Source organism: Phlebotomus argentipes, unplaced genomic scaffold, assembly GCF_947086385.1.
Source record: "Phlebotomus argentipes unplaced genomic scaffold, Phlebotomus argentipes genome assembly contig_2, whole genome shotgun sequence".
Classification (NCBI taxonomy): Eukaryota; Metazoa; Arthropoda; class Insecta; order Diptera; family Psychodidae; genus Phlebotomus; species Phlebotomus argentipes.
In genome coordinates, this window is record NW_026776162.1 from 8,207,553 (window position 1) to 8,226,486 (window position 18,934).

General features: G+C 44.1%; 1 protein-coding gene across 1 annotated transcript; it reads right to left on the minus strand.

Annotated features, from left to right (window-relative positions):
* Positions 1-9,367: 9,367 nt before the first annotated feature.
* On the minus strand, positions 9,368-17,109 carry LOC132265235 (fatty acid synthase-like). The gene is made up of 7 exons (XM_059765812.1): positions 16,652-17,109; positions 14,908-16,265; positions 13,949-14,845; positions 13,694-13,884; positions 11,517-13,640; positions 11,109-11,458; positions 9,368-11,048 (listed from the first exon to the last, which is right to left on the minus strand). Exons 1-7 carry the CDS (start codon positions 17,107-17,109, stop codon positions 9,368-9,370), a joined length of 7,059 nt encoding a protein of 2,352 aa, XP_059621795.1.
* Positions 17,110-18,934: the final 1,825 nt, after the last annotated feature.

The window sequence follows — 18,934 nt, forward strand, 5'->3', positions numbered from 1 at the left end:
TGGGAGTGCTCCAGATGGGAGATGCGACTGTTGAGGGCAGAGAGCGCGAATGTGAGTGAGATTTGCAGAATTGCCATTTCTCATGTGCGCCTTAGACTCATTAAAATTAATGATTATCTCATGTCCATCACGCGGAGTCACTAGTCAATTGGCCAGTGAAGTCTCTTTACCAATAATTCATTAATGACTATTTATTTTCCTGTGCATTCCATGCGCACTCACGGGGCGGCGCGCGGTGCGCGAGCGCTCGGCAAACAAAACGCTCACCATGTCTCACCAAAGGAGGATGAATAATACCTGGGCAAGATATTCATGAGTCCACAGAGTGATTTTGTTTAATTAACGGATTGTTATTCAGGTTTCTGCCTCTCCTCCAACACTCTCTTTTCCACCATCGCAAGACTTTTTTCTCTCCCTTGCGCGCGCGCGCTTCTTTTTCCAGTGACAACTTTGGCGCGAAGGTGGAAGAGAGACTGCGGCTGGCAAATGCCTTTCTCGCCTACAATCTCTCACTCTTCAGCCAGTGTGTGTGTTTATTAACGCGTATTAATTTCTCAAAATCTCACCGTGCGATTCCCTCCAAAAAAAAACACACACCGAAGGAAAGGCACACACAAGAGTAAAGTGGATTTATTTTACCACTTAGCGCTGATCTTGAAAAACAATGCTTGAAATTAATCCCTCAAAGACTCCACAAAACATCCCAGCATCTTGAGGAGGGGAAAAAAGACCCAAAAGACGCGGTGTGAAAAGTACAATTTATATTCCACTCATGGGATGGTTAAGAACATCTCCTTAAGCGAGATCCAAATATTTGCACTCCCACCATTAATTGGCCAAGAAGGAAAAAAGTCTTCATTAATTAGCGACGCCATTGACGAGTTAACAGCAAGCTCAAACACGAGCAAAATGCGCACTATTAGTGGAGAGGTGCTAATAATTGCACATTCTCCCCGCGCCGGTGTGAGAAAAGATCTGCTCCTCAATGGCTCTGTCAATAAGACGATGGCCAACAATGGAGTGATGCAAAAGCTCCTTCTCGTCATCTCAAGAGACGTGCGCATTTTTCCCGGAGTAATTGCAAATAAATCAATTCCTTATTGCTAAAGAGACATGAATATATAAGAAATTGCCAACAAATCATAATAATTGATTTAAATTTGAATACCTCAAGTTTCACCATTGCAATGTTTTCATCCAAATGCTTGTCCTCTTTTATTCCATTATTTTCGCGCACCACAAAATCATCCACACTCGCGAGAGGCTCCGCAAGAGACACTTCGAAGGCACTGCCATGTGATTCTGATCTGGCGCTGCAGAACCTGCAGCCAAGGGGGAGATATCAGGAGTCAAGCTGACTGTCAAATATACAATAATTGAAAAAGTTCTGATTTGGCGCAAACAGCACCAAAAAAGACTGCGATTAATTCACTTTTAATTTGCAATTGATCCAAAAATATGCCCTCCAAAGCACTTGTCAACTGGTCAGTGTGGCCAGATGACAGATGTCAAACCTGTCAAACCTGTCAAACCTGTACAAAATACATAAACGCCAGTCAAAACCTCATTTGAGCGGTAAAATTCCTTCAATAAGTGTGGAAATCGCGTCTAAAGGTTCAATTAAGGCGAGGAAATTCATGTCAACTCGCGAAAAATTACACATTTTCAAAAAAAAACCGTTATGAATTTGACAGTTTGTTCAAAGGGAATTTCAAGTATTAAAATGAATTTTTTAATCGAGTCCTTTGACTTCTTAAGACGCTATAAAAGTAGTTGAATGCAAATTCAAAGGGTCTTTCGCAGATTTGCGTAGTTAAATTATCTCCTCCTTTGCTTGCGGCCCAACGGAATTGCATTCTTTGCAATGAATGGAAAATGGAAAGGTGCCTAATTATTCGTGGTCGTGCAAGCTGAAGGAATTCCCTCTGTGTGCGATACTTCGCGTCATCGCGAGCATTTTTCTCTCCCATTTGGCATCACATTCCGCCCACTAAATCGCGCACACAGAACACCTTCACCATTTGCTGAGACAAGACAGTAATAACCATTTTATTGATTGTGCACAAGCATTTACCGCCGGGTCTCATCCGAGGCATTGCAGCAACCCTCGATGAATCACCCGCGAATCCCAAAATTAATTAGCCAGAGCGCGGGAATGAGTCGTGAGCGTCGCCAATGACGCAATCTGTGTTTCTGCGGAGCGTGACACCAGCACGAGTCCAGTGTGACCATCAAATCCACCTCGAATCTGTCCAGTTTCTTCCTTGACGCGATTTTGTCACTGACTTCCACGTGACTCAATCTCTCTCTCCGCATGAACTTTTCATCTTTTCCAGCTCTGTAATTGAGTTGTTCCCCGTGAAATCTCCCAATCTATCGCATATTTGTGAGTTGTTCATTTTCCAAACAGAACCATGAGAGTGATGAGAGTTCAAGGGGCGGACAATTTGTCGGATTTGTGGTAGATAATAATGGTTAAAGCACATTAATGCAACACTTCTTAGAATCACGCATTAATAAGTGTCAAAACTGGCCAAAATCCTTTCGATAATCGTAATTTTACGATCATGTTAACTAAGTTTAACTACAAGTTGTTGAAAACTATTAAGACTTTCGCTCTTTGCGGCGGAAAAAAACCTAGAGTTTCCCACTGAAATGATCGCCACAAATCAACTTCTCAGCACCAAAAGCTTCAAGAACACTTCCAAATGCGCTCCAGTTAAATCAAATACAGAAGGCACGTCAGGCGTGTTGAGATAACTTTTACGCAAAGCAATTTACCTTATGTGGCACTCAACATTTTATCGAATTAATAATTGCCCAATGATTCTTTTTCTTTTCGGACTCTCTTGGCGAGAGATGCGAAAAGACTTGGGCAAATGCGGTGCACTTTCATTGTGCAATTGCGACCAATATTCCGTGGTCGCAAAGTGAACTTTAGCGACGTGCGGATTTCACAATTTTCTGCCCAGGACATCGGTGGGTTCTCGCGAGAGTGTTTTTGGAAATGTACACTCATTACAGCGGCCAAAGTCATGAAATTACATGGAGTATCGCAAGTCAGAACGACTGTGTAATGAGTATTTAAATGCCCCATGACACGCCATACACTTCTGCCGAATGGGAAATCTCTTTTGTGTGCATCGCGAGACATCATCGTGCAAGTCTTCTCAGAGCCTCTTTCTGCATATGAATATTAACGTTTTAATTGATTTGCTATGTGTGTATGCTTTCTTCTTGCGCCCGAGAGTGCAACTCCGTGTCTTGTTGTGCCCGGAGAAAGAGGAATGCACTGTGGTTGTTGGCAAAAACAGTAAGGTCACGAAGTGAGAAATCGAGAAAGGTATCTCTCCTATTCCTGTCATCGATTTCTTCTGCTGCCAATGGAACATTTTCTCCCTTGTGTTCTTTTTCCTCTGGGTCTCTTGAGACAAAACTCTCTTCTCCTCCTCTCAAACCATCGCGCGCGCACGTTCGCGATTCTGGACGTCTTCGAGTCCATCGCTCAGGATCCGTTGAGAAGAAGAATTTTCAATTTTATATAATCATCATCGTTTTGTGCAAACAAATGAGATTGCCATCGCCACAAATTCGCTCAGGTGTTCTCTTTGGCACTGGCTTCGCGGAGCATTTTAACACAATATTGACAAGGTGTGGCGCGAATTCGATCGAGATTGGCTCTCCGTGTCCTCCTCAGCGAAAAATATACACATCCAATGTGTGCTGGCGAAATGTCAATTGAATATTTAAGACGATTGTGGGATTGGAACAAAGGGAATTTGATATGGAAAGAATTTTTCGGCTGAACTCTGAGCGACATTTCGCCATTCAACACTGACTTCTCTGATCCTCCATTGATTCTCTCGCGGCCGTGCTTTTGCCAATGCTCTTCCCCTTTTCCCACAATCGCACAGGTATTGCAAGTGGGGAAGAATTGGAGCAGGAATAGATCATCATTTTCCACGGCATTTCATTGAAATCACCAGCAAATTTTGCTGTGGTATTTTGACTTTGAATTTCAATCTATAACGCCTAATTAAAGTAGCTTAAAATTGTATCAAAAACACTGGAAAGAAGTGAAAAAAAAATCAAAAATGCACAGCGTTAGCAAAGACACAAACCATCTGAATAAATTCTATTAGAATTTGAATCGGAGAATGTGAACCAAGAGTTTCCTAAGTGAAAAATGGGTTGCCAGAGAATTTTAGGAAAAGACTTGGAAAAAGAATTATATTCCGTCAATACTTTAAAAAATAAATATAAAAATCTGTGTTTAAATACAGAAATTAGTCAAATTTTGTGAGAAAAATGTATTTTGTGGGTAGAAAAAGGAATTTGAGGTTGAGTTTAAGAAGAATATTGAACGATTAAAGGACACTTTATAGATTTATAAAAAGATTCACTTGTTTTTATCGTAAAACCTTGCGTAAAACCGTAAATATTCGATTAAAGATCAAGTCTTAAAGTAATATTGTCTATTCATTGGTGTTTGCAAGCTTTTCAGCTAAGAAATTGGTTTTTAATCTTTAAAAATTGTCCACAATTATATTATAAATAAATTTTCAATGGAAAACAAGATAGAATATCAGTTTTTTTGAGAAAAACGGTGAAATTGTTCTATGAAACAAATAAAATTGGATGCGCTGAAAATAAACCAAAGATTCGCGAAGAAGAAAACGTTGTTTTGGAGTTTGAATTTGAAAGAAAATTAAATTGAGAGGTCAAAAATGCACTTTTTTCCATGGAAATTACCCAGAAAACTATTTATTTAACCTCACTAGACTTATATAGGATTAAAAATCTTCTAAAACCCAGATCAATAGGATCATCTTGAGTGGAGAAGCACAACTTCTGAAGACCGAATGAAGTTTATCACGCATTTTCAGTGATGCGGAATTGGAAAGTGGAGGAAGAGCAGCAATTGCTGGAATTTTGTGAGCTCACGGGAGGAATCTCATGTGAATTGCCACAAAATTCTATACAATTGCACATAATCCAGTGCTTGGTAGAATTTTAATGAAATGCAGAGAAGAGAGAGAATTTCAAAATCACTGGTAAATCGCACAATCTTGCAATGGTAATTAATACTTTCACGAAATGAAGACGATGGAATTCCATCGTGGAAAATGGGAGTATTTTGGTTCTTTTTTTTCACAATAAATGTCTCGTGATTACACAATTTCGAGAGAGAGAGAGAGAGAGAAAAGAGGAGTTTAAAAATTGTTTGTTTATCGATCGCGGGAGAATTGATTTTTGTGAAATTTCCAACCAATACTGAACACAAGATACAAATATTTGATCTTGACAGAAGAGTGGCGAGAAAATTGTTCAAACAAAATTGGATGATAAATATTTCACTTCTTCAATGTGCGCCTCTAATGAAATGTAAATGGTCACGAGGTGGAATTTGAGGTTGTGAAGTTTGTCTAACTTTTTGATATTTCAAGCTTGAAAAACAAAGACCAAAACACACTCATCGACGGCATGGTTAAGCCCAATGGAGCGTCATTACTGAAAAATTGTCGAGAATTGTAATATAATTGAAATGTGAATTTGATATTTTCCCAAATGTGAGGAGGCGAACGGAATTTGTGAGCGTCTTATTAATTGATCACCTTGATCAGCATTCCCGAAAGGCTTTTGCAAGAATTTTTCACACAACAAAAAGGCCATTCAGAGGCAGATTTACAGTTGAATATAGGAGGAAAGAAAGTCAAGACAAGAGGGAAATAGTTTAGAAGTCTGACAAATCGATGGACAATAAAGTGGAATGACTTGAGCTGAAGACGTAAAATTAGTATTTATCAGAATTGCCGTTCGGAGAATAACAAACACCAACTCTTTAGTCGATCATTAGTGCGGGATCTGAAGAAGTGCTGGCGCCAAGGGTGAGATAATGCAGTCGGAAGTGGTGTACTTGTGTGTATTTTTTATCCAACAGAGTTTTTATACACACAAAATATACAAATTATCGAGAATTGTGGATCAATTCCCTCTAAAACTTGTATTATTTGCCATTCTGAATGTGTTATTTTCAAATAATGTGTTAAAAGCAGAGTGACAGATTTAAATCTGCAGTTATCTTGCTAAGATCGATCAATCAGTGATTGTAGCTTTATTTTTCAAGCATAAATATGGAAGATATTTACAATAAATTCTTTTTATCATGAATTTAATTCTTTTATTTCAATAATTTTGACAATTTTCAAAATTTTCCTTCCTTTACACAATGTGAAATTGCTTCAAAGTCTTTAACACGGCTCTAGCGAGAATAAAAAGGGCTGCTTTTCCTTCTTTCTTTTTCATTTCAAGTGTTAAAGTTTTACATGTTTTGAGTTTAACATTCCTCAGTTTCAGTGGGAATTTACCAATTATTCAAAGAGCGTTTGAAATTATCTTCAGAAGTGATTCCATTCTGTGCAATTTTGCAATTGATTTCTTTGACTTCTCGCAACACTTCTTCAAACGGCTCAAGTGGAGACCAAGTACAGCTTCTGGCCGCACTGCCTCAGCCTTGGCTGGCGTCTCCCACCAGCGCCAAGACCAATCCTCGCGGGCCAAGAACATGTGGAGAGTGACAAACCCATTTGGGTGTCTAACAGCACTGGATTTGACACTGTTCGCCCAACGCGAGCTATTGATGTAACTTCCTTATTTAGATGGCAATTTGGAGGCAAGACACAAGAGTTCTGTGCCCACACGCCACTCGTGGAGGATGCACGCACATGGCTCAGCATAAATCTCAATCTCGCGGTCTCTCATCACCGTCACTTTGTCTCCACTGGACGATCTTCGAGTGCGCGCGATCCTCAAGTGAAAGTCATCTTCAAGTGATCTCTGGATGGCGTGCGCGGTGTAAATCCAGCAGCGACCCACGCATTCGATTCAATCATCATCATTACCCAAAGATGCGCGAGTCCCCATTCTGCCTCGCCGATGGCAAATTAATAATTGTGTGACTTTCCGCCAAATCGTGCGTGATTATTAATAGCGATGGCCCAACTTTTACTAGAAGCAACACACTATAAAGATCGCGGGGCGTCTTGGGAGAGTCGCGTGATTTGGACCAAATATCTGGGTTAAATTCCTCCTCAAATGTGGAACTTGTGGCTGAGCCAGAAGCGCCAAATACGGATGATCACGTCTGAAATCCACAAATATCGTCTTAGAACACAAATAGCAACTTCCAATTTGACTCTCAATGAGCAATTTTAATTGCAGACGCAGAATTGAAGGGGGAGAAAATGTGTCTAAAGTTTGTACATCTCAGAAAATATGCCTTGAGCTCCTTAGAGTCCTTGACAACTTTGGTTGTCGTAACTTAATCTAAGGTTTTAGCGTATAAAGGAGATAAAATCAAATTAAAACGCCTTTTTTAATACCTTTTTCGACCATAACCTCAAAATATAACTTAAAAATCTTTAATTACTCAGTTTGGAAGCTTTCTAGATCACAAAATCTTCTGTTAAGATTTGCCAAGAAACTTTATATTGCTGATTTAGACTAAAAATCAATCAGAAAGTTGTTAAAATGACAATTTTCTACGTCTAAATGACTATTTTTTGAGGTTATATTCCACCTCAACACAATTTGGAGTGTTTTTCGGCATTAAATATTCAAAAAAGCATTGTTTATTGCATGAAAATGATTAATTAAACTTGAGCACAAGAATTGATGAGCTAGAATGTGGATTATTCACTAAATTTGTCCTTGATTCACTACATAACCTAAAAAAAAGACTCTTGTTATCGTGATTGGGATAATTTAGCGGTGAAAAAAGGATTCAGGAAGGGAATATAATTTCCGCTGAGTTGTACACGACTTCCGGCCATAAAATCTGCCCCTTGGAGTGATCATTTATCATGGGCAGATTTGAGAAATCATAAAAGAGAAACTGAAGAAGCCTTTGCAGCCAAATTGGTCGCCCGTGGGAGAGGCTCTTTAGCCGTGAGTCGCACTCCAAAGATCGTCTTGGCAGCGCAAGAAGCTGCCCGATTTGAATATTACAATTGCAAACACATTAACCAATCGCGCGGGCAATGCGAAATTGGCTGGGAAGGCCAGCGTTTGTGGGACGACTTTGGTGTCTTCATAAGCAGCAATGCCTCGACAAAATAGTGTCCAGGCGAATGGCAAGTAAAAAAAAAGCCACTCGGCAACTTTCTCAGATGAGGTGACGGTACAAGAAAATGCAACAAGTCTCATCTTCACTGCGGAATGCGCGCCTGTCTTGCATCCGAAGTGTATGTATTTAGCAATTTATATATTGGGAGCTTCTTAAGCCATTTGAACAGGCAAAACTTCTTCGGCATCCAGAGACTTTCATGTTCCGCTGTTTTTCCCGCGCTCGCGCGCGTACTCAAATGCACTCGAATGGATGACAATTTGCACAGGTTTTTCCTTCTTTTTTTCGCCTCCAAGAGATAATCCACGCGGGGCGGAATTATTGTAATTCACCGCATTGCGCTCTGATGGCGAAGTCCGTGAGGAAGGAGAGTCAGTATTTTACATTTAAACGTCCACAATCAATTTGAATGGTAAATGCGCTTCTTCGCAATTGTCGTCGCGTTGTACTTTACCGTTTGGCACGTACCGTTGCCGACTTGGCACCGCGATGCAGACAGGTGACTGGGCTATTAAGGTGGGCTCCTTTCCTGGCCTAAATCGAATCACTGCGCTTCGATGGTCTTCACACAAGCTGCAGACAATTCTTAGAGTGACTTTTTGGGATTGAAAGCTTTCTTATTTTCAGGGAACTTCAGAGAATTTAATTGACAAATCCGTTTTCTTAAGACATTCCATGTGTTTTCATGTGAATCTCACTAAATCTGTGAGTGATTTTTGACTTCTATGACACTTTTTCACTTTGTAGAATAAATTTCAAGAATTTTTATACTTTTTTGAGTCACAAAATCCCATTTCTGGCACCATTTTCACGAACAAAATGCTTCAAATGTTCTCATCAAAAGATATCTCAGATTCATCGTTAACATATAGCTGGTCTCTTTGCAAGGCAATCTTCGAATTATCTGTGCAACAGGTTTGCATTTCTCCGACGCAAGAACATCTTCAGAAGATCTGCGGAGCCCCGAATCTATGGAATCGATTGGCGAGATGAAGGCGAGCGAGTGTGTGGAGAAGGAAAAAGGCCTCTATTCACCTGCCTTGGCAGCTTCTTGCTTGATTTATCGCCCAAAAGCGCAGTTTCCAATTCCGCGCGCACGCGGAAATCATCTTCTGACCTCTTTTTCCGCGCCACAGCAAAACTTTTCCCACCAGGAATATTGTGTGTCAATTTGCGAGAAAAACAAACTTTATTCCAATAAATCCCACTGCCTGGAAAGAAACTTCATGAGTTGCAAGATGATTAGACGCCAAGGTATTCCTCAAATTCTCTCTTTGACTTCAGCCGAGGATCGAATTCATCGATGATCCGCTGAAGACTTTTATTCCTCAGCATTGACACGTGATCGCCATCGATGAATCTGAGGTGAAATTTGTCTCTCGTCCATTGCGCCATTCCGTAATCCCGCTCAATGTCCGTCACGGAAGCGTCCGTGGGTCTGACAAGCGTTATCGGGCAGTTCACAGGCTCGACTTTGCCTGAATCACTCGCGAGGATGTGACGAAGACGGCGATGAAGGAACTCCGCGATGTACTTAAGGAAGTCTTGAGAGTAAACGTGTTGACTCTTGCACACTTCCAGCAGATGCTTCACGCTCTCCCGCCAGTTCTGCGCCCTAAACTGACCCCAGACTTCCTTGGGATTCTCCCCTGGGAACACGATGCGCAGGATGTTTTCCAGGATCAGCTCCTCAGCGTCCTGCTCAGTGGCGTTCTCGCCGAGTTGCTCTGCGAGGAGAAGCTTGAAGAACTCCGGCGCGCCATCGATCAGGAGGATTTGGCCAGTCATTCCCTCCGCTTCCAGCAGTCTGGCCAGCTCCAGCGTGAGGAAGACGCCGAAGGAATAACCCACGAGATAGAACATCTCGGACATCTTCAGCGCGTCTCTCTTGATGACCGGCAAAAGGCTCCTGGCCAGTTCGGGAATCGACAGCAGCCCAATGTCCTCAGTCACGTGGAGAGAGAACACTGGCAGCGCAATGTTGATGCTCAGCTGTCGCAGATCCTCGTCCAGGATCTCCACGAGACCCGGAATGAGGAGCACGCAAGCATTGTACTTCAGCGTTCTGTCGCGACTCGGAACCCTTGAGATCTTGTTCTCCACAGTCGAATTGCCGTCCTTGAGGAATTGCAGCAGCATTTCCAGTCCCTTTGGTTTCCTGTCATTTGTCAGGATCAGCTCGCCTTCCTTTTCTCGCGCTCGCTCGCTGACAGTGGTCATGAGCTGACGAGGAGTCATCCTGCGGATTTGGTATTCAGCGAAGTTGATGCCAAACTCTCTCAGGATCTGCCTCTTCAGGACCAGAATCAGTTCGACATCTTGCACCAAACTCCTAATATTGTCATCCAAGGATCTGATCTTCTTCAGCTCGAGAGCCTTCTTGATTGTGTCGAGAATGCAGAATGTCTTGGAAGTGGTTTTGTCCAGGATCGTGTGAAGGATGACAGATTCCTCGCTGAACATCAGCTTATCGATTTCTGCCAGGCACGAGAAGATCTTCTGGCTCAGCATGCCCTCCTCAGCCCTCTGACCCTCAAGACATCCCCAGTGAATGACTTTCCCCGGAAATCCTTGCGTCACTCGCTCCCGGACGATCTTCTCGGCCAGCGAAAGCAACAATGCAGCATTGCATTGCTGCACATCTTCAGCGTCCAGCGATCTGCGCGAGAAGATGACAAAGTGTGAGAGATTTGGACAGAACTTCCGCGACAATTCATCGAAGTTCCTCGTGGAAGAGACACTGATTTCCGCTGCGCTGGCCTCGAAGAACTCATCTCCGTTCCACGCGCTGCACAGCGAAGTGTTGAAGATCCCAGAAATCGGCCCCAACCTCCGGGCGAGATCCAGAAGTTCCAGACAATCCGTCCGGGAACCATTATTCTCCAGTCTGTAGACAATCTGAGCGCCGTAACTCTGCCAGAGTCTGAAAGAAATCATCAAAGATCAGTCTTGGCTTCAGTTTGTCCTGTAAAAAACTCCTCACTTTATGCGATAGAGTTGATAATTGCTGAGCGTCTTTCCGCTGGACGTGAGGATGAGTTTCCGCGCTCCTCTGACAATCAACCAATCGGCAAACTCAAATCCAAAACCATCCAAACCACCGAAAACGACAAAAGAACTTCCAGGAAGAGCTGAAAATCTGGGAGAAATTGCTGTGAGAAGAGTGTTTTTGTCGGATTCTTGCTCTCGAAGCTTCAAAAGCACTTTTCCAATGTGTTCCTCGCTGGAATAGTAGCTAAAAGCCTCATTGACGTCATCTGCATTGAAGACAGTTGCCGGAATTGGTTGAATCACTCCTTTTCTGATGTCTTCCTGGATGCGCTTCACGATGTCCTGAAACAAGTGATTTTTCTACAGAATTACAATTCAATCGTCAAAGAATTTTACTTACTTCTCTGAAGTCAGAATCTTCTCTGAAGATTCCTTTAATTTCAACTGCTTGGAATTCAATCTCTTGAAGGAAGGCAAACATACCAAAACCACTGTTTTCAATCATGTCGAATTTTCCCATTTGCATGAATTTTCCAGTCATTTCCAGGCATCGAGCAGAAGTTGCAATGTTGGTGCCTTTGAGTGTGTTAAAGACGTAATGGAGTTTGAATGGCTTCGCCTTGTCCAGAATCATCTTCTCGAAGCTGAGATCGTCAGTTGAGCTCCCAATTTGATCCTCCTTCAGGGCAGGAAACATGGCCAGGAGGAAGGACTTCTTCTCAGGCGAGTTCACAGTCGTGAAGACGTCTAAGCCATAAGCCAGAGCCACTCGAATCGCCGCAATTCCCAACTCATCGGCGCCGCAGTGGATCAGAATCTTCGTCCCCGCCTTGATGGACGTCTGGATGAAGAAGGCGTAGTAGATCGTGAGATACGCCATTGGGACTGTGGCTGCTTCCTCCAGAGACCAGTGCTGAGGCACTGGGAATGAGAGCAAATCGTCTGCCAGGACTTGATTGGACAGAGCGCCGTGCGGAAGGATTCCCATCACGCGCCGGCCTTTCTGATCCACACCGGCGAACTCTGATCCCAACACCATCGCGCTGTCGCGGCGAGACAAGCCAGTCTCCTCCAGAGGATATTCGCCGGACACGATTTCCTTATCCCTGAAATTCAGCCCACAGAACATCACATTCACGAGATTCCGCTGCGTTCCTCCAGGAAGACTTCGTGAGCTCCACTTGAGAGCTCTGTCTGGCGATGAGAACTCCACGAAGCAATTCTCGGCGGTCCCTTTGGGCTCATCCTGAAGCTTCAGCCAGCGGAAGCTTCCCCACTGATCGTCGTGGAAGACATTCGTGGCCAGACTCATCTTCAACTGATTCTTGTAGCTCACATCGCTGAACTTCTTGTCCTCGATGGAGAAGTAATTGACATCCTGCCCAGGAAGTTTCTTCCTCAGCACATCAACGAGACCTGAGATGCCAGGATTTGAGTCTCTGCTGGACATCAAAGTCACAGAACCGAACTTTCCGGCTTGCTTCACGTTCTTCAGCCACTCTTGCGTGACTCCAGATTGTGGGACTTCAAAGACACTCGTGTTGGGCGGAATCTTCCGCGATGACCTCTTGAAGACGACCAGAGTCTCACTCTCCATCGGCAGGAAGAAGATCAGCTTCAGATCCGCAATTGAAGTCACATTCTTCAACTCAATGGATTTCTCCTCGCGGGAAATCAAATATCCTCCATTGCTGAGACTCTTCAGGGACTCTTCGAGGAATCTCACATCGCTGAAGCACTGCTTCGCGATGATGATGTTGCAGTTCTTCTGCGTCTTCAGCTCGCCATCTTCCACGTGAATGTCTTTCAGTTGCACCTTCTTGGACGACAGGTAAATCAGCATTCCTCGAGCCATGGACAAGTCTTCAATGGCGTCTCTGAAGTGCGAGAGAATCTCATGGGAAGATTCACTTGAATCCACCTCAACGATCTTCACCACCGCCGAATGGTGATTGTCCAGGACGCTCTGGACGCACACACGAGCAGCATTGACAGCTGAAAGCTGCGGAGCCGGAAGATGAGGGATGAATTTGTAATATTCCGAGACTGACTTTCCAATCTCCCGATTCTTCTGCACAGTTTTCATCTTCAAGTCCACAACTTCCAGTCCTGCAGTTGAGATTGTCTTGAGTTCCTTGCAGAATTTCACTTGATGGAAGCCTTGATTCTCTTCGGTGATCTTCAGCACCTCTTGAGGTCTGATTCTGATCGTGCGGATGGATTTGGGCAGTTTCAGGTCTCTGGTGTCCTGGTCAAAAGCGGCAATCTGGAGAAAACTGTCCAGGAAAGTCATCCAGTTGTTCTCAAACTTCACCTTTGCCTCACTTCCGTCGCTCTTGGCTTCGCAGACCGTCTGGAAGACGCCTCTGTACTCGTGACCGCGAAGATAGAGTTCCTTGTAGAAGTCCTTTGGCGTCAGAGCAATGCAATCAGACGAGGAATCTTCTGGAAAACAGTCTTCATACTGTTCCTCCTCAAGAAGCTGAATATTTCCTGAGAGAATAGCTGAATTGTCCTCAGAAACCTGACAAGGAAGAGAAGCTATAATAAATCTCTAAGGATTTCCTCCAAAATTACCTCAAAATTTCCTGTTCCTGGATGAATTAGTACCAGGATTTCTCTCTCCTTCTCAGCACTTAAGTCAATCTCTTGGAATACTCTAAGCTGCGTCATTTCAACGTCCATTTCGTAGAAATTCACTTCCTTGTAAGCGGCAAAAGTCTTCCAAACAGCGCTGATGAATCCAGAAACAGGATATAAAAGCTTTCCTACGGAAGAAGTCATAATTTCATCAGTCTAAGAGTTTAGTTCTGGAAGCACAGAAATAATTACCATCCATTTTGTAATCTTGTACGAATTTGTACTCTGGCAAATCTGTGTTAATGTTCAGGACATGACGAGCGGGCTTGTGCTTGTAGTCTTCGTCAATGGGCGCAATGTACCAATCTGCCGTGTGATCCCACTGGATGTGCGGAGAAATCATTGGAGTTCCCCTCGAGACCGGAAACTCGACAGGCGGATAGAGATTCTGGAGCGGAAAGTTGATTCCATTCATGTACAGCTTCCCAAGAGCGCCCAAGAAGAACGCTGCGTTGTTCTTGGTTCCGCGCAGCGTCAGCGGAACGTGAATCGCCGAAGGCTTGGAGCGCTTGATGATGGCCTGCAGGAGTCCATGAGGAGCAATCTCGATGGTGACGGCGTTGTTGGGGATCAGCGAGAAGGTCTCCTCGAACAGAACGGGATTCAGCAGATTGTTGGTGTGATACTCAGCCGAGCTGTACTGACTCTGCTCATCCTTCCACTTCGCCTGCGGCACGCTGGTGCTCAGCCACCTCTCTGACCTCCTCTTCGGCTCCTGGATGACCTCCGTCAGCAGCTCCAGCAGCTTCGGTCCCATGTCCGCGATGTAGCGCGAGTGGTAGGCGATGTTTGAGCACGGCACTTCCTTGGCGAAGATTCCCTTGTTCTTCAGTTCGCCGACGAAAGCCTCCACCGAAGCTGCGGGACCGGAAATGGTGGAGGATGTGCTGCTGTTCCTGCACGCCACTTCGACGTCAGGCGGAAGGATTTTGCGGACGTTCTTGTAGCCCAAGCCAACAGCGGCCATGGAGCCGAAGATCTTCTCCGTCTCCACGCTGACTTTGCCTCTGGAATAGGCCGACAGGATCATCTCTTCGGCTGTCAAGCATCCGTCGCCGTAAGCACAGCCCAATTCGCCAACAGAGTGACCTGGAAAGGGAAGATCGACGATGAAATCCTGGCCAGGATGGTTAGATTCGAGAGAAACTCACCGATGATGATGTCAGGATAGATCTGAAGAGCTCTGAGGATATCGACAATGGCGATCTGCACAGCGGCGATGCCGATGAAGGAGTTCAGGATGTTGTCATAGGTCGTCGGATCGTCCGAAGTGAGCAACCCGATCAGATCCACACCCTTCGGCAGAAGGACTTCGTGGCAGTGCTGAATGGATTGCCTGAAGATGGGAATGCTCATGAGGGAGCTTCCCATCTGCGTCCACTGGCTTCCCATGCCGCTGAACAGCCACACGATGGGACGCTTGACTCCTGGGAAATGCTTAACGCTCTGCTCCAGGGAAATTGCATTTCCTCCGTCGACGCCCTTCTCGAAGATTCCGAATCCTCGGAACATGTTGTTGGAGATGTTTTCCGTCTGAATCTCATGCACAAGACCCACAAACTCGGCATCAAGCGGATTGTCAGCCATGAACTCGAAGATCTCACTGACGCCCTCCTCAGTCCGGCCTGACCAGGTGATCAGACGAGCCAGATCGTCATCGGGTTGTCCCTTGTTCACTTTCTCCTTGGCGACGCTCTCCAGCAGGATGTGCGAGAGTCCTCCAGTGTAGCAAACTGAGTTCACAGCGACGTGCTTGCCTCTGAACTCCTCAGCCTCCGTCACGACTTCCATCCTGCCCTCGACCAGCGCCTTGAAGTCAGGATGCGGCTTGGAGTAATTGATGTTGGGCGGCATGGCGCTATTCTCCATCCCGATGATCACCTTCGCGATGCCACACATTCCTCCGCTAGGCAATGTGTTGCCAATGTTGGACTTGACGCAGCCCACTTTGAGCGGCGTCTTCCGTCCTTTGCAGAACACCTTGTCCAGCGCATCCAATTCCACGACGTCGTACTTCAGCAGTCCTTCGCTGTGCGTCTCCACGTAAGACACATCCGCGGGATTCATCGAGATCTCCTCGTAGAACGTGTTCAGCAGCTTCACTTGCATCTCCATGGAAGGAATCGTGATGCCGTCCTCCATGTTTCCCGTGTAGGCCGATTTGGAGTGCACGAGTCTGGCGTAGATGCGCTTCGCGTCCTTGGCTTTCTGCAGGAAGACGCAGCAAGTGGCTTCGCTGTTGGTGGAACCATTGAGGCCCTCGTCGAATGTCCTCGTGACGCCACTCTTCGTCGCTGCGCCGGTCTGGGCGAGCTGAACTGTCACGTAAGGATGCAAGATGGCGTGCGCTGCGCCAACAATGGCGGCATCGCACTGGCCGTTCCTTATTGCCGAATAGGCCACATCCATTGCGGACAGACTGGTGTTGTTCAGGCCGTCAATGTGAGCTGATATTCCCTGCAGATCAAAGATGTAGGACACTCTGTTGCTCATCATGGCTCTGTTGCAGCTGTTGATAAGTTAAAAATAATAAAAATTCGCTTCGAATGATCATTCAAAATGGCAGCCCGACGCCAACAACATTTGTTTCACATTTTGCAAATAAAAAGGCTAAAATACGAGTGAAATACAAGCTGTTCTACTATATTTTGCACTTTTTAGTGGATTTAAGAGAATCTACAAGATTGTAAGATGTAAATTTGATTTGAAGAGTCTAAAAATCAAAGATGGCTGCCACAGTAGCGTCTTTTTCACTGTTATTTTGGACAATACTTCGGAGTTAATCATATACACATCCGGGTCTAGGTTAATAATACTTGTAATTCTCACACACTTCGGCATAAATTACTTAGAATTTCTAATCTAAATTAACCCCGCAGAGTCGCGATGACTCACCCGGTGATGGAGAAACCGCCGCCGACCAATTTGTCATTGTAGAAGATCTTGTCCATGTCCAGATAGGACGATCCGATGAAGACTCCTGTGCTGCTGCCGCGCAGACTCAAAGGATTGACGCCGGCGTCGATCATGGCTTCGTAGGCGCACTCCAGGGAGCATCTTGTGGACGGATCCATCAGGTTCGCCTGCTTGTAGTGCACGCCGAAGAAGGGCGCATCGAACTTAGTGACGGTTCCCGTCCTGCCCAGCCTGTCAGGCAGTTCCGGACAGGCTTTCTTCCACACAGGATCCGTGTCCTCCAGCATGTCCGCCTTGGCGTAGAGATTCCTGGCCAATTCCAAGATGTTGAGACTTTTGGGGAATTGCCCGGAAATCCCAGTGATCACAATCTCCTCCTCAGGACTGTTGGCCTGCTTTCTGCACGTCCAGTCCGTGGGTTCTCTGCCGTAAATCATCTTGCACAGTCACTTTAGTCCACTGTTCAGGAGCACAGGTGAAGGATTAATCCACAATTTTAGGCACTGAGGAGCACTGAAGAATCACTACTGGACAGCAAATGGCCAAAAGTGCGCTATTTATACTCTTCCGCGTACACAAATTGCCATTCAAATCCAAATGCAAATAGTTTGGAGCCCAAACTAAGAGACTTTTGACCTCATGTCAAGATCTACACAAAATTCCAGCTATGTTCTATTGAAGAATAGTTTAATGATATTTTAAATACTCTATATAATGTCGTTGGAATATAAGTGAAAACAAACTGAAGAAAAAACACTGTTAGTGCATTTCAATTTCAAATTACAGTGAAATTAATTCATTCTTACATGAATTTCAATCAGTTTAACTATGAAGTTTCACCAAACAATACAACTTTCTGTCGTCTGCAGAACTTTAACACCTCATTAATCGCGCATTTTGCGTAGAGAAAGAATCTCTGAAGGGGGAGATAATATGCTTTAAATCAGTACACCACTTTCAAATACTACCAAATTTTTACTTAACATTTTAGAATTTGAAATTTTTAGTCTGTTTCAATATTAATTTGTAAATTCTATGCGATATTTTTGTACAAATTCACTTAAAATCGCCCTTTGTGGGCATTTTTCCGAACATAACCTCAAAATATCACCGAAAGAACTTAAGAAACTTCGTTTGGAAGCCTCGCAGATCACAAAATTATTTGTTATTACTCGCAGATGAACTCAAAATTGCTGATTCAGAATAAAAAATCATTCAGAAAGTTTTCTAAATAGACATTTTCCATGTCTTAATGAATATTTTGGAGGTTATGTTCGATCTTAGCACAATTTGAAGTGTTTCTTGACATCAAAGCTTCAGCTAATTGGATTTTAGTATAAGAATTGATGTATTTGAATGCGATTTTATCACTTAATCAGTCCTTTATTCGTTTCATAACCTCAAAATTGTATTTTACGATTGTTTCAATACGTAAAATGACATGAAATGAAAAGAATCGAACCAATTTGACAGTAAAAGAAGCATTTAGGACAAAAAACTCATTGACTTCCTATAATACTTCCGCTGAGTTGTACACCACTTCTGACTGTCTTATCTCCCCCTTGCGAATCGCCAGAAGATCTGCGGAGCCCCGAATCTATGGAATCGATTGGCGAGATGAAGGCGAGCGAGTGTGTGGAGAAGGAAAAAGGCCTCTATTCACCTGCCTTGGCAGCTTTTTGCTTGATTTATCGCCCAAAAGCGCAGTTTCCAATTCCGCGCGCACGCGGAAATCATCTTCTGACCTCTTTTTCCGCGCCACAGCAAAACTTTTCCCACCAGGAATATTGTGTCAATTTGCGTGCGAATCTCTGTCGTCGTATTTTGCAATAATCGACACCTCCTGAAGACAGAGATGGTTTGGGCGGTTTTTTCCCACTTCTCAGCTGGTTGGAACTGAGTCTCAGAGATCGCATGGCATCGTGAGGCGATTATTCGAAATTATATTTTGAATTTCTCATGCTTGGATACAATCGCAGAAATCTGCCCACTATGAAGAGGCGCCACTCCTTGGTATGATTTTTCACATATTGGCAAATAAATCCCCAATATTAAATTGTCGTTTCTGCATCTATTCTCAACATCACTTCATCTTATGTTGACTCCGAGGGAGGGACTCATCCCATTATATTTGGAATTAATTGTATTGCAACACAGGAAATTGCTTGAGGAGTGAAAGTCTTTTTTTTTCTTCATCTCAGCTGATCCACCTTCTCGCGTATATAGAAAGCAAAGCTATAGAGGATCAATTGTGGCATTTCT